The sequence below is a fragment of the Haematobia irritans genome, chromosome 3 (genome assembly GCF_050003625.1).
Source record: "Haematobia irritans isolate KBUSLIRL chromosome 3, ASM5000362v1, whole genome shotgun sequence".
NCBI lineage: Eukaryota > Metazoa > Arthropoda > Insecta > Diptera > Muscidae > Haematobia > Haematobia irritans.
This window is the reverse complement of record NC_134399.1, coordinates 233166239-233182591: the sequence shown is the minus strand read 5'-3', so window position 1 is coordinate 233182591 and position 16353 is coordinate 233166239. Positions and strand designations below refer to the sequence as shown.

Sequence of the window (16353 nt, the reverse complement as noted above, 5' to 3'; positions counted from 1 at the left end):
TACCCTGACGAAAAAATACCAAATAGTGAATACGAAATTGGCTCTAAAAATTTGAATGATTGGTGAAAATCTTTTTCTAACGAGATCCATATATCTACAACAAATTGCAAGCATCAGCAATACACAATGCCATTTAGATATACCCTGACGAAAAAATACCAAATAGTGAATACGAAATTGGCTCTAAAAATTTGAATGATTGGTGAAAATCTTTTTCTAACGAGATCCATATATCTACAACACCACATTTTATAACACTAGAATAAAACTGGATAATGTAATTTGCTTTTCTATACTGTTTTTAAATTTAAACAAGTAAGTAAAGTAGAAAGTCGGGCGGGGCCGACTATATCATACCCTAAACCATCATTACAGAATTAGTAATCATAAGCATTTGTGGGGTAACATATAGGTCTGGGATAGGGTTTCCATATAGATAATTTTCAAAAGAGAACTCTCGCTTTAAAAAAAGAGAACATTTCAACTAAAAAAGAGTTTACAATAAAAATTCTTTATTAAATAATTAATTATTATTGATGTTAAAATTAAAATAATAATAGTTACTAATGATAGAAACAACGAAATAAATACATATATAATAAAACAATAAAAAACAAGTATATACGGCCGTAAGTTCGGCCAGGCCGAAGCTTATGTACCCTCCACCATGGATTGCGTAGAAACTACTACTGAAAACTGTCATCCACAATCGAATTACTTAGGTTGCGGTAACTTTTGCCGATGACAAGGTATCTTAAAACTTCCTAAACCCTAAATATATACCACGTAGTCCATACGTGGTATATATTAAACTTAAAATGACCGATTAAATACATATATAATTAAGTTTGACAAAATTTTCTATAGAAATAAAATTTTTACAAAATTTTCAAAAGATTTAAAATTTTGACAACATTCTCTATAGAATTAAAATTTTGACAACATTTTCTATAGAAATAAAATTTTGCCAATATTTTCTATAGAAATAAAATTTGACAAAATTTTCTATAGAAATAAAATTTGACAAAATTTTCTACAGGAATAAAATTTCGACAAAAAGAAATAAAATGTTGGTAGATTATTTTTGGCTCGAGTCGCAACCATGATTATGAACCGATATGGACCAATTTTTGTGTGATTGGGGATCGGCTATATATAACTATAGATCGATATGGACCAATTTTGGCATGGTTATTAGCGACCATATATCAACACCACGTTGCAAATTTCAACCGGATCGGATGAATTTTGCTCGTCCAAGTGGCTCCGGAGATCAAATCTGGGGATCGGTTTATATAGGGGCTATATATAATTATGGACTGATATGGACCAATTTTTGAATGACTCTTAGAGACTATATACTAATACCATGTACCAAATTTCAGCCGGATCGGATGAAATTTGCTTCTCTTAGAGGATCCGCAAACCAAATCTGGGAATCGGTTTATATGGGGGATATATATAATTATGGACCGATATGGACCAATTTTTGCATGGTTGTTAGAGACCATATACTAACACCACGTACCAAATTTCAACCGGATCGGATGAATTTTGCTCCTCTAAGAGGCTCCGCAAGCCAAATCTGGGGATCGGTTTATATGGGGGCTATATATAATTATGGACCGATGTGGACCAATTTTTGCATGGTTGTTAGAGACCACATACTAACACCATGTACCAAATTTCAACCGGATCGGATGAAATTTGGTTCTCTTAGAGCGATCGCAAGCCAAATTTGGGGGTCCGTTTATATGGGGGCTATACGTAAAAGTGGACCGATATGGACCAATTTTTGCATGGTTGTTAGAGACCATATACTAACACCATGTATCAAATTTCAGCCGAATCGGAGTAAATTTACTTCTCTTAGAGCAATCGCAAGCCAAATTTGGGGATCCGTTTATATGGGGGCTATACGTAAAAGTGGACCGATATGGACCAATTTTTGCATGGTTGTTAGAGACCATATACTAACACCATGTACCAAATTTCGGCCTGATCGGATGAAATTTGGTTCTTTTAGAGCAATCGCAAGCCAAATTTGGGGGTCCGTTTATATGGGGGCTATACGTAAAAGTGGACCGATACGGACCAATTTTTGCATGGTTGTTAGAGACCATATAGTAATACCATGTACCAAATTTCAGCCGGATCGGATGAAATGTGCTTCTCTTAGAGGCCTCGCAAGCCAAATTGGGGGGTCCGTTTATATGGGGGCTATACGTAAAAATGGACCGATATGGCTCATTTGCAATACCATCCGACCTACAGCAATAACAACTACTTGTGCCAAGTTTCAAGTCGATAGCTTGTTTCGTTCGGACGTTAGCGGGATTTCAACAGACGGACGGACGGACATGCTCAGATCGACTCAGAATTTCACCACGACCCAGAATCCTATGGTGGAGGGTATAACAAAAAGAGTTACATTTTCTTAAAAAATAAACAAAATAAATTCAATAATACGCTGTCAAAAATAAAACACACATGTTCCTATGATCTCGCTCACAATTGACGACGACATCGTATTGGCGTATTTACGTCGTACGTTCAATTACATCTATTTCTAATTTTTACGTACGTCGAAACGTCGCAATTGTGTTCCGCCCTTTAATTTGTCAACAGATTTAACCCAGTAAACAATTAGTGGAGAATTCCTTCTATATAAATAAAATTCCATCCATCTAGGATTTTTTTTAAAATAGAGTACATAAAGAGCACTGTTGGACATAAAAATACAGCACCATAAAAAGAGAGTGAACAAAAAGATACGAACACAAAAAGAGAACATGTTCTCTTTAAAAGAGATGTAATGGACAGCCTAAGAAAAGTCTCAGGGCCGTGTATGTTATGGCTTTCATTATATCCAAATGAAGGTATATAAAAACGATCAGCTAAAGGATTCAGAAATGGACATGCCTCTGTCTGAATCAGAAGTACGCGGATCCTCTTGCGAAGTCGAGGGAGATACCAAAGTTGAAGACATGGATAGATACCGTATGCGTGAGGAGGTTTCTACTGCCTCAGAACTCACCAAAGTTGAACCTATGCACCCTCAAAAAAAATCGCTTCTCTAACATATGTTCCAAACATATTTTGCAGGAAGCATATATATTATTGGATACTGCCAAAACATTAATATGTTTGTTTTATGTGAACATATTATATGTTTGGAAGCATTTGGAGCCCAAAAATAGTATATGCTTGGAAGAATTTTCCCCAAAGAAGATTGTGCTCATTCCCTCACATAATTTTCATTTCCACGAAATTGTTTAGTTCTTGGCACCTTTTTCTGTAATACAAATAATTTTGAAGAAATTATTCAGAATCGAACCGAGGACCATACAGTTTGTAAGCCATCACACTATCTACTGAGCTACTTAGCTGTTATGGCCATCAATAGACAATTATCGTTATAAGTTATATTTATGTAGCATAGTCTGCAGCGCCCACGAGCCGATGCAAACAAAACATTATTAAACAGAAACATACATTTGTTGGCCACGTGGAGCAGTAGTTAGCATATCTGCCTTGCATGCAAAGGGTCGTGGGTTCAATCCCTGCTCCGAATAAACACCATTTTTTTTTAATTTACGTTACACATTTATATTTATACTATATTAAATTGTTTAATAAAACTTCGAAATGTGGGTTATTAAATATTTACAGTCAGAAACAGTGCTTGATATAAACGAAATGGACTGAGCTTTTGGATAAAATATCATTATTTTTTTATTGGAAAAATAACAATTTTGTAATAAAAAACTGTTTTTGGTATAAAAGTTTGAAATTTTGGAAGGAATTTAAAAACTCTAACAAAAGAAGAACGTGGAGTCGAGTATAAACATACATACATAATTTTATAATATACACATAAATTTATTTAGGCGTATGCAGTTTTTACTAGCATTTAACACCATTTTAGATGCATTTAAAACTTATCGTGTTTTGTACTTAATTTCATTTTTACCTTTAAGGCCGGTATTAAGTTGGCATTATTGCTCTAAAATTACCCTGTTTTGCATTTTACTTTTCTTTAATAATTCATTTTAAAGAAAATAAACTTTTTCAATTGTTGTAGCTGCAAAACTCGAACTAAATGCCCGCTTTTATATTTGAAGGTGTCCGTCAAGTCCTATTGGACTACTTATTAATAAAGGGGAACTAAACTTTGCTTTTATATATTTTACTGTTTAATTTTTCACTGTTTCCTCCTTTTTTCATTTTACTGTCCCAACTCTAAAAAGAGTATAGTGCCCTTTCGTTATTTTTATGAAGATCCCTTTGTAATGTTTGTATATTTTCCACCGTTTCTTTTTAATTTCCTTTGTCTGAATATTTTGACTTACTCCTCGTACGTTCCGATTTCTTTTAACAAACCGAGAAAAAAATGTGCCCATAATGCCAAAATGATAAACAAAACACAGGTCCACACATACAAAAAATTCTGCTCTCAAGACGAAAACACATGCTGTTTTTTTTTTTTTTTTTTAATGTCTATTCTCTTTACTCCGAATACTCATTCTAATATTCAAATTAAATAATATTTAGACTTAAGCATATCAAATTGTTGGCCTTACCATAAAACAGTTTTCCGAAACAACATACAAGCGGTTTCACAGAAGTTGCTCTCTTTTGATTCTGTGTTATGTTGATATCTTTCGATTTCCATCTCTATTTCTTTCTCTACACTCTCTCTCTGTCGCTCTCTGAATAAAATATCACAACATATATGTGTTTACTCGAAATTTGTAAATGTATATATATTTGCATTCACACATATTATTTTTATGTAACATTCATGCCCCAAACATAATATATTCTAACATACTAACATATGTGTCCCAAACATTTAGAGTTAGTTTAGGAACATTACATGTTTGCACTTAAATATTTTGTGTTTAAAAATTGTGCCCGAAACACATTTTGTTTATATCAGAGCATATGAAAAACATATTTTTATAACAGTGTGGTTATTGCGAGAGTCACCGAGATCTCTGAAGAGGACATTCTTGATGACTCGATTGAAGAGGCTGATGTGACGATTGTTGAAAATCTCGATGGTCCTATGGATCCTCCAGATAAATCTTCATCATTGTAAGGCTGCATGTGCTGCCTTAAAAGTTCTCCTGATGAAAGGGGACATAGACATAGTTCTTATTCAAGAACTATATGTTTATAGAAACAAAATATGTGAATTAAGTACTCTTGGGTTGAAACTATTGCAGTATACTGGTAATGATGTAAATCGAGCCTGTATAATTGCTAAAAATGAGCTTAACTTGTTCCTGCTTCCTTCAATGTGCAATGCAGACACTGTTGTTGCCAATTTAGAAATAGCCAAATGCAAATATTGGGTATCTTCCGTCTACATGGGACATGACAGGGAGATGCCTCCATGTGCCGTTAAGACCTATGTGCCATTCCTCTGGAAGACCTGTAAATATAGGAAGTGGATAAATTTTTTTGTGTGGAACATAATTTTGTGCATATGATATTTCAGAAGCGGAAGATGTTAGTGGCTGTTGTGCGAGTGGAGGTGGATTTTGTGAGATTGGTTGTGACATTGATGGTGTTGTTGTGTTTGACTGTTGATTGTTAACAAGACTTTGCATTTGTTGTAATGTGGCAGTGAGTTGGACTTGCATCTGTTGTGCTGAGGTTATATAGTTTGTTTCCATTGCTTGCATTTGGCGTTGAAGTTGGTCCATTTGTTTTTTTAACTCACGATTTTCCCTGGTTGGCGAAGAAGTGACGGTAGGGTAATTTTTAGCAGACGGCGTGTTATTTTTTGAAACATTTTGTGTATTTGCTCCTGGTGGACACTGCGACTTACTCACTTTACCAGTTGTGTCTTTTTGTGGTGAGTGTTCAGTCGGCATTTCGATGATGTAGGTGTTCAAATAGGCTGGTGGAATTCCTTGTGTTCGTCTACTGCTTCTTCTGGGCTGATCCTGGTCTTCTGACATAAAACCGACGAGATCACAATAACAAGTAAGTAGTACGAATCAAATACAAATATTTCGTGGCAGAAATATACATTAAAATATCACACTTTCAGGTTTTACAACATTTAATTTGACGTTCTCGGCTTATGATGAGAAATGTTGTCCACGTCAGGCAAGGCAACAATGAATAAATATGTCCTTTTGCTTTACCGATGAATAAACAGCATTTAATCCGTAATTAATTAATTCCCATTGCCTTTCTAAATAAAAAGTGATGTCGATTTGGGTGTTTCACAAAATTGTTGGTTTTATTTATTTGGCACTATCAAAGGTAAGTATGTTTTGGAAATTAAATTAATACAAAACATATGTTCAATAGTGAGGGTGTTTATTCACTACAAAAGATACAAAATGTTCACATGTTAAATCACTGTAATGAATAATTATAAAAAGAAAATTTAATAAATTAACAATAATTAATCTTACTTGTTGTTTTGGTTAGAAGCAAAAAGGGGCGATTGTTTGCCGGATGGGCCTATTCATAGATTGGTAAGTACTAAATAATGCATTATATGAATATGTATAAAACAATAATAACAATTTAATACATATGCAATATAAAAAAACAATACGGCTGCGCTCTTCTCAGCTTGGGATATTTTGCGGTAAGTCCATTTCTTCAACTTTTGTTACCGACATTGAGGTGACCATCTGCAACACAGGGTCTATCAGCCAGTGTTTTTATTCTCGATGGAGGCAGCGTGTTTCTAAAATATCTGAAAAACAATCAGATATGGTTGGCGAAGAAGTGACGGTAGGGTAATTTTTAGCAGACGGCGTGTTATTTTTTGAAACATTTTGTGTATTTGCTCCTGGTGGACACTGCGACTTACTCACTTTACCAGTTGTGTCTTTTTGTGGTGAGTGTTCAGTCGGCATTTCGATGATGTAGGTGTTCAAATAGGCTGGTGGAATTCCTTGTGTTCGTCTACTACTTCTTCTGGGCTGATCCTGGTCTTCTGACATAAAACCGACGAGATCACAATAACAAGTAAGTAGTACGAATCAAATACAAATATTTCGTGGCAGAAATAGACATTAAAATATCACACTTTCAGGTTTTACAACATTTAATTTGACGTTGACGTTATGATGAGAAATGTTGTCCACGTCAGGCAAGGCAACAATGAATAAATATGTCCTTTTGCTTTACCGATGAATAAACAGCATTTAATCTGTAATTATTTAATTCCCATTGCCTTTCTAAATAAAAAGTGATGTCGATTTGGGTGTTTCACAAAATTGTTGGTTTTATTTATTTGGCACTATCAAAGGTAAGTATGTTTTGGAAATTAAATTAATACAAAACATATGTTCAATGGTGAGGGTGTTTATTCACTACAAAAGATACAAAATGTTCACATGTTAAATCACTGTAATGAATAATTATAAAAAGAAAATTTAATAAATTAACAATAATTAATCTTACTTGTTGTTTTGGTTAGAAGCAAAAAGGGGCGATTGTTTGCCGGATGGGCCTATTCATATGATTGGTAAGTACTAAATAATGCATTATATGAATATGTATAAAACAATAATAACAATTTAATACATATGCAATATAAAAAAACAATACGGCTGCGCTCTTCTCAGCTTGGGATATTTTGCGGTAAGTCCATTTCTTCAACTTTTGTTACCGACATTGAGGTGACCATCTGCAACACAGGGTCTATCAGCCAGTGTTTTTATTCTCGATGGAGGCAGCGTGTTTCTAAAATATCTGAAAAACAATCACTTTATTCCATTTGGAAAGTCAAAAATTTTTCACTAATATACCTTTCACAATTTTAAACGAATAACTATGTTTTCAGCACTTCATTATCGTTTTTATTTAAACAAATTATAAGAAGCTAGTTGCGCTTGGTATTTCACAAAATATAAAATGGTTCTTGTAACAATAGTTATGGCAAAATACTTTCATGCGAATAGTGATGGCAAAATACTATCACAGTTCAAAATTATGCTGCTCGGGTGTGGGGATTCTGAACCTTCAAAGAGGTGGATTCTTTTCACATTTATTTCCTCCAAAAGACTTTGTATTTACCTAGCGGTGTGTAGATCAATTCAAAATTATGCTGCTCAGCTGTGGGGATTCTGAAACTTCAAAGAGGTGGATTCTTTTCAAATTTATTTCTTCCAAAAGAATTTGTATTTACCTAGCAACACTCGTAACTATATACTTATGCTGTAAACAAATATTGCAGCACAAATATAAGCAGCACATCTATTTTCGCTACGCCTTCATCTGAAGTATACAAGAAACGAACTGAAAATTACAAATCAATATAAATATTTGGGAGAACTGCTAACACCAAAAATGAGGTTCACATCACACGTTGAAAATAGAACGGTACAGGCAAAAAGTGTCATAAACTCTACCTGGAAGAAATTTTTAGGGATGGGAGAAATATCACTGGCACATAAATGGAAAGTGTACACGGCGGTATGTAGATCAATTCAAAATTATGCTGCTCGGGTGTGGGGATTCTGAAACTTCAAAGAGGTGGATTCTTTTCAAAATTATTTCCTCAAAAAGATTTTGTATTTACCTAGCCACACTCCCAACTATACACTTATGCTGGAAACAAATATGGAAGCAACACATATATTTTCGCTACGCCTTCATCTGAAGTATATTGAACGAACTATGTTTTTATACAACTCGAATAGACTACCACATATGCTAACATTACTACTTAGAGCTGCAAAACTATCGATAGTCGCGCCATTCGATATTTTCGATTGTTTTAATAAAAATAATCGATACTATCGGATTTTGTGAAATAACTAATTATTTTCGTTTTGAAATCTTTTTCATTAAACAGAAGTATGATGTTCTTTTACGATCCGTCCATACTCCGTGGAAGCTGGAATGTAAAAAAACATAAGGTCCAAGATTTTTCACCGATTGAAAGATTTTCTTGTACGATTGAAACTTACATTTTATGAGTTTATATTATTCAAAACGAATAATGGTAATTACTAAGGTAGATTGATAACATGCTGAGATTATTTGATTTCAAACAAGTCATTCTTTTTGAAATGGCGGATCGGATTTTGCTGAACATCTTCCCAGACTCTGTGGAAGCTGGAATGTAAAAAAACCTAAGGTCCAATATTTTTCATCGACGTCCCAATGAAAATCAATGCAAAATGTATCACAATGGACTGAATAGTATAGGTGAGACTGAAATAATCGAGCTTCCCGGTGTTTATTGTATAGAAAAAAATATTTGCTACAAAATAAGAGGAGAGGCAATTCATTTAAATGCAAAGTCGTCAACTACAGGAAAAATGTTTATTGCCATAAAAGTAAACTTTTATTTACTACTAACAGGTTGGCTAATAAGTCGCCGGTCTGACACATAGATGGCGTCGCTCGTATTAAATGCATATTATTTTTATATAGTACCAACCTTCAAATGATTCGTGTCAAAATTTGACGTCTGTAAGTCAATTAGTTTGTGAGATATACCGTCTTTTGTGAAGCTACTTTTGTTATTGTGAAAAAATGGAAAAAAGGAATTTCGTGTTTTGATAAAATACTGTTTTCTGAAGGGAAAAAATACGGTGGAAGCAAAAACTTGGCTTTATAATGCGTTTCCGGACTCTGCCCCAGGGAAATCAACAATAATTGATTGGTATGTAAAATTCAAGCGTGGTGAAATGAGTACGGAGGACGGTGAACGCAGTGGGCGCCCGAAATAGGTGGTTACCGACGAAAACATCAAAAAAATCCACAAAATGATTTTGAATGACCGTAAAATTAAGTTGATCGAGATAGCAGAGGCCTTAAAGATATTAAAGGAACGTGTTGGTCATATCATTCATCAATATTTGGATATGCGGAAGCTCTGTGCAAAATGGATGCCGCGCGAGCTCACATTTGACCAAAAACAACAACGTGTTGATGATTCTGAGCGGTGTTTGCAGCTGTTAGCTCGTAATACACTCGAGTTTTTCCGTCGATATGTGACAATGGATGAAACATGGCTCCATCACTACACTCCTGAGTCCAATCGATAGTCGGCTGAGGGGACAGCGACCGGTGAACCGTCTCCGAAGCGTGGAAAGACTCAAAAGTCCGCTGGCAAAGTAATGGCCTCTGTTTTTTGGGATGCGCATGGAATAATTTTTATCGATTATCTTGAGAAGGGAAAAACCATCAACAGTGACTTTTATATGGCGTTATTGGAGCGTTTGAAGGTCGAAATCGCGGCAAAACGGCCCCATATGAAGAAGAAAAAAGTGTTGTTCCACCAAGGCAACGCACCGTGCCACAAGTCATTGAGAACGACGGCAAAAATTCATGAATTGGGCTTCGAATTGCTTCCCCACCCACCGTATTCTCCAGATCTGACCCCCAGCGACTTTTTCTTGTTCTCAGACCTCAAAAGGATACTCGCAGGGAAAAAATTTAGCTGCAATGAAGACGTGATCGCCGAAACTTAGGCCTATTTTGAGGCAAAACCGAAGGAGTACTACCAAAATGGTATCAAAAGATTGGAAGGTCGTTATAATCGTTGTATCGCTATTGAAGGGAACTATGTTGAATAATAAAAACGAATTTTAAATTTTGTGTTTTTCTTTGCTAGACAGGGGACTTATCAGCCAACCTGTTATTACCATACAAATTTCTTTGATAAACTGCCTATAAATTATTATGAATATGGGCAAAAATCTTTAGACTTAAAAAAAATCAGAATTGTTCATTTTTGGTTTATTTTTAACTACATTAGCACATAGCCAAGGCATATTAAAGAGGTAAAGTCATGCAATCAGGTGACTAATATCGACATTCATCTTATCAAAGGCTTTGTTTACGTTTAGTAGGTTTGTTTACTTTCTTTGTTTACATACATATTGTTTATTATACACATTGTGTTATTTGTATGGGGTTGGTTTTATAAAAGAATTTTCTTAAAAAAACTATTATTTATATATTCTATGTTCCCAAAAAACCGAATTCAAAGTGCACAAAATTACAATTACATATTGAATCGAGGCATTAAGGAATCAAAGAGATGCAATAAATCATATGGGACTTCTGGCAAATCTTAGTGATCTCATACAAGGTATATCAGCCGTTTATTTGGATCAGGAACGACCCAACATACAAAAGGATTCATTGTTATTCTTAGATGTTTTGCTAATACACATATACACCCTAGTGGCGACTCATAGAGCAAACATTTTACAAAATTGTCTATAAATGATATATCAAGTTAAGGCCGGTATGCACCTCTAGCGAAATTTTCGGTAGCAAAAATTTATTTAAGTCTACAACAAAAAAACAGGGCTGTGTACACAAATTATAAACCAGCTAATCGCTTTTAAAAATTGTTAATATATGTTCCAAATATTCCTCAAATAAATTGTTTATTATTTACAGACCTTTTAAAACTTTTACGCACACAATGATTGTAATAAATTAAATGTTTGCTGCCAAAATATGCTTTTGACAACCCTGTTATTTTCATTAGAGATGCGTACCAACTTACGAAATTGAACGCTACCGAAAATTTCGTTAGCATAAATAGCAATGCATTTCTTATGGGAATGAAATTTTTCGCTAGAGGTGCATACCGGCCTTTAGGGCCAAAGGTGACAAAGCTGGTCGAATGTTAACAAAAATATGGACCAAAAACAGAAAAGTATAAATAGCGTTCCAAGGTATTGCAGCGTTTAAAACAAATGCTTGAAACATTGGCCGTATTCAAGCTTAAGCAATAAGATGACTTGAAATCTGTATTAAAAACAGCAATAGCGAATCCATAGTTATGTACAATACGAAATCCCAACATTATGGAATAAGACGTTTATTTTACCAAATTTACTGCTAAAACCCTCCGTGAATATATACTGCCTGCTAGCCACACACAAAAAAATTTTGTTCTGATTCAATCACGAAATTAATTGATCCAATTAATTTTTTAATTGAAATGTCTTCAATCACGAAAATGATAGTATCAATCACAGTTTTAATTGGGCATAGAAAAATTCTTGATTAAAAAATTAATTGATTTTTTCAGCAAATTTCAATTAATTTTTTAATTGATTCAATTAAAATTTTAATTGATGTTGATTGCAAAACTCAATTAATTTATTAATTAAAAAAGGTAACTATTTTTAATTACTTTCTGAATTGGCTTAGCGTATTTTATTTGGAACAAATGATTGTTTGAAATACATTTTTAATTAAAAATTAAAAAAAATCAGCACTTTTTTTAACTGAATTAGTCTTCCGAATTTGATTAAAAAGTTAATTGTATCAATTAATTTTTTAATTAAAAATTTCAAAAATTATCAATCATTGACTTAATTAACTTAATGTTTCTATCATGATTAAAAAGTTAATTGTATCAATTAATTTATTAATTGAAAAAATTTTCAACTTCAAATAACTTTTTAATTGGAAATATTTTGGTGATATTTTTTTCTGTGCATGAGTTAATTGGGCGAACAACAAAATATGATTTTTATCAGTGCACTTAAGAATGCCCTCCACAAGGAACGTTGCAGAATCAAAAATAACAGATAAAAGGATTGCAGGTTACTGCAAAAGAGAAATGAGTGCGCCAAATTAGCAATAGTTTTTCACGATAGTAAATTGATATCTCACCATAGTAAATAGTTTCAGTTTTAAACAGGCCGCAAGTGTTGCTCGCAGTTGTAATCTAATTTAATACAAAATTTGACATAGTTTTACGTTTATGTACTTTAAATTATGCACAACGGATTAGCTCCCATATATATTTTTGTCTTATATATACTCACATGACCACAAAGAACAAAGATTGATTCTGACTTACTTGATATTTTGAACATTTATATTACAGTTATTGGTATATTTTAAAACTTTAATTAAATTCTTACATTTAATAAAATAAAAACAAAAATAAAATAAAAATAGTTTCTTTTTGCTGTAGCTAAAGAAAGAAATAATCTAACTTTTCGAAAAAAGAAACATAATTTTAAATCTTACATACAAAACAATTCGATTTGAAAAGCTTTTCTTACATCTTTTGTCTTAAGGCTGAGAGTTGATCTTGATCTCAAATCGTTCTCCATTTAGACTTTTCCTGTCCCGACCTTTCATAGACATAGTTCGCCATTTGGTCGAGGTGAATGTGATTCCTACAACAATAACAAAAAAGAAAAAACCCTATGTCGAGGGAAGAGCGTGTACGGTATTTTTCACGATCTGCTGGAAAAACGGAGTTGCGCTAAAATGAAAAAAAAAAACATAGTTAAAATGAAATCAAAACTTTACAAACGCATTCAATTAGCAGCTCTCAATCAAACGCTATGTGTGACAAACATTAAAAACTAATAGAAAATATAACGAATAATCCGGTAATTACATTGATGTTTTCCACACATATCTTCCAACATATGACCATATGAACTTACTATTCGTTCTTCTGCACTCGCTGGACCTTCCAAGCCTGTTGGCTTTATATCGGGTCTTTCTTTCTTTCTTTCAATGCTCTTTATTGAATACATTATTATTATTACTATTAGCTTAGAATATAATTTATATAACAATTTTTCGGGGATTCAACAAAGAATTTGTAATATTGACAATGTTGTGCACAAACGTCTGTCACCACAAATTAATTACTTGTTAAATTTCTTGGTTTACCAAAAATTGCCTATAGTTATTCGCTAGTTTCAGGTATTTAACTAGATTCAGCCAATCATCCCTGCAGTCACCATTCAGAATTCCAATAATTTCCGCCGTGTTCAGTGTAGTTTTTTGAAAGTATCGTAGTCTAAATTCTCTAAATCCGGGACAAACTCCTAAAAAGTGTTGTAGTGTTTCTGGTTCTCCCAAATTACATATATTGCAAAGTCTGTCCTGCTCAGTAGCTCCGTATTTGTTTCCATTTAATGGTATTACTCCACATCGTGCTCTGAAAATCAGTCCAATATTTTCTAGAGAATTTTCATCAGAGATGTATTCTAAACCTCTAAAGTAGTTCAGGTCTCTATAAAGCCGACCACTTCTACTCTTTCTTTCCAGGTTTTTATGGATATTATCCAATTTGATCGCTATTAATAGATCGTTTCCAAACATGTTCCATTGTTCTTTAATATTATCCATATTTGGCCAACATATGTTAAAGTACTGTGCTTTTAGCTTGAGTTCTTTAACCCAGAAAACTTCTTGATGTAGTAAGATATTTGTTAATAACTTTGGCAGTCTACGATCAGAGTAATTCACAAGTATCTTTTCTATGTATTTAATATGCAAGCTTAGTGTATATATATGGCTCTCCTCAGCAGCTGTTTCTAACATCAAAGCATAGTTCGGTGTATGTTTTGGTAGGTTGAGCACTTTTTTAATAAAAAATCTCTGAAGCTTGTCCACTTCTTCGAAATTGCCAAAACCCCACACCTGCGCTGAATAACTTTGAATCGCTCTGCATACTGCTTGGTAAACTTTCCATTTGCTGGGTAAGTGTATCTGTGGATTTCTCATAATATCGGGTCTATGGAGCTCCGGTGGGGCTTTTAACAGACCCTGTGGTCCATAGGGTAAACCCATGGAAGCACCCAATGCACCAAATGGTCCTCCTAGTGGTCCTAAACCAGTCTGTAGGGCTTTGCCCAAATAAATTTGACAAAAATTCTTTTCCTCTGTTTGTTAAGCTACACTTGTCGTTTGGTCAAACACAAAGGTTTAAAGCGGAAATCAACAACAACAAATAAGATTCCGTCCTCGTCATAACTTCGCCATCCACCTACACTACAGTAAAATGTAACAATTATCCTAGAGTTGAGGAAATGTTTAAATTAGTTCAAGATTGCATTGTGCAACATGTAAAAAATTACTTGTTACTTACATAATACGGAAACAAAATGCGCTTTTTGTGGTCCTGGTAGATTTTTCGTTGGATGCTGATTCCAATAAATGAGTAATGCCCAAGATATTACCCTTGAAGTCCAGCTGAGTGAATGCTTTGTGGGGTTGGCTTTCAATTGGCCATCTGCTATTGTCGTCTTGTCGGGCAGCAATATTTCCGCCAGTCAGTACAGAAGAATGTTTATTCTTACTCTTAAGGATGGTTTTAAGATAGAGTTTAGCTGCCAAAATCACCAGTTTTCTACTATTAATTTTCTTTTATAATCCATTTTAATCTTTGTGAAAAGTTTCTTTGGGCTATTGCCCTTCAAAATATAATAAAATTTGCTTCACACAGGTTTAATTTTATACTGGTTTTTACACATTTATTTTTGATTTTGGGGGTTAAAGTCAAACTTAGCACTCACCTTTATCCATCATCAGTCCATATCCATTTCATCCATCCATTATTGATATAAATCAAAAAATTGGGCACTTAATTACTTGATATTTAATGTAATGTCGTTCAACAATACAACAACACTACACATACACAAAATGTCAACTTAAGTGATGTCATTTTAGTTTGACTTTATAAATATCATGGGGTGTACACACGTTTGCTCGTGACTTTACCTTTAATTAATATGCCTTGGCACATAGCGTCGGTGGCATTTTTTAGTGATCTGGGGTTCTTCGATAGTATCGCTATCGGAAAATAAATATCGATAGTACATTAAAAATAAAACTATCGATACTATCGATAGTGCTATCGATAGTTTTGCAGATCTATTGCTACCACAAAAGGACATAATTTGGGTAAAGGAATTAAAAATGCAAGCTGCACATCTCAATATACAATGGCCGGGAAATTTAATTACTCATGCGGAGTGGAATGAGTTTAGAATTACTCTATAGAACAAAAGTGCGCATTCTTTCATACAATCTACAAAGAAAAAAATGAGTCATTCAAGATACTACAAATATTTAAACCATTTGGGAGCAGAACTTTATTTATATCAATGGAAACTTTTCTCAAGACTGCATCACAATTTTATTTAAAGCAAGAGGCGGGCTCTTAAATTTGAACAGTAACCGTTTTGGCACTTCAAACGAGAGCAAATTATGCAGTCTCTGTAATATGAATGAGAGCGAAACCCTGTATCATTTTCTTGGACGTTGCCCAATATTTCAATATAATAAAAGAGCCGTATTCAACCGAAACGTCCTTATAGAGTCGGAAATTCTACATATCCTCGATGACAACTATGTTACTGATTGGCAAAATTTAATAACATATATAAAATATTGCTCCAATACTTTTCTATTCAACCGTCGAACGGAATGGACGTGATTTTTTAATAGCGGATAAACTCATCGTAATAGGTACCTACTAACAATTTCAAGTGTGGTGGGATATTAAGCCACCATGCAGCGAAATTCAAAGTCATCCACAAGGCATATTAAAGAGGTAAAGTCATGCAATCAGGTGAC

General features: G+C 33.9%; 1 protein-coding gene across 3 annotated transcripts; it reads right to left on the bottom strand.

The window, feature by feature from the left end:
- Positions 1 to 12714: 12714 nt before the first annotated feature.
- Positions 12715 to 15428, bottom strand: LOC142230471 (uncharacterized). 3 transcript variants are annotated; one of them, XR_012720699.1, is made up of 4 exons: positions 15288 to 15428; positions 14861 to 15101; positions 13425 to 14787; positions 12715 to 13237 (listed from the first exon to the last, which is right to left on the bottom strand). XR_012720699.1 is itself a non-coding variant. In XM_075301110.1 (3 exons), exons 1-3 carry the CDS (start codon positions 15298 to 15300, stop codon positions 13177 to 13179), a joined length of 315 nt encoding a protein of 104 aa, XP_075157225.1. In that variant the 5' UTR covers positions 15301 to 15428; the 3' UTR covers positions 12715 to 13176. The 3 variants fall into 3 exon arrangements, 1 of the variants encoding a protein (XP_075157225.1); XR_012720698.1 differs by lacking the exon at positions 15288 to 15428 and having other exon boundaries at positions 14861 to 14994; XM_075301110.1 differs by lacking the exon at positions 13425 to 14787.
- Positions 15429 to 16353: the final 925 nt, after the last annotated feature.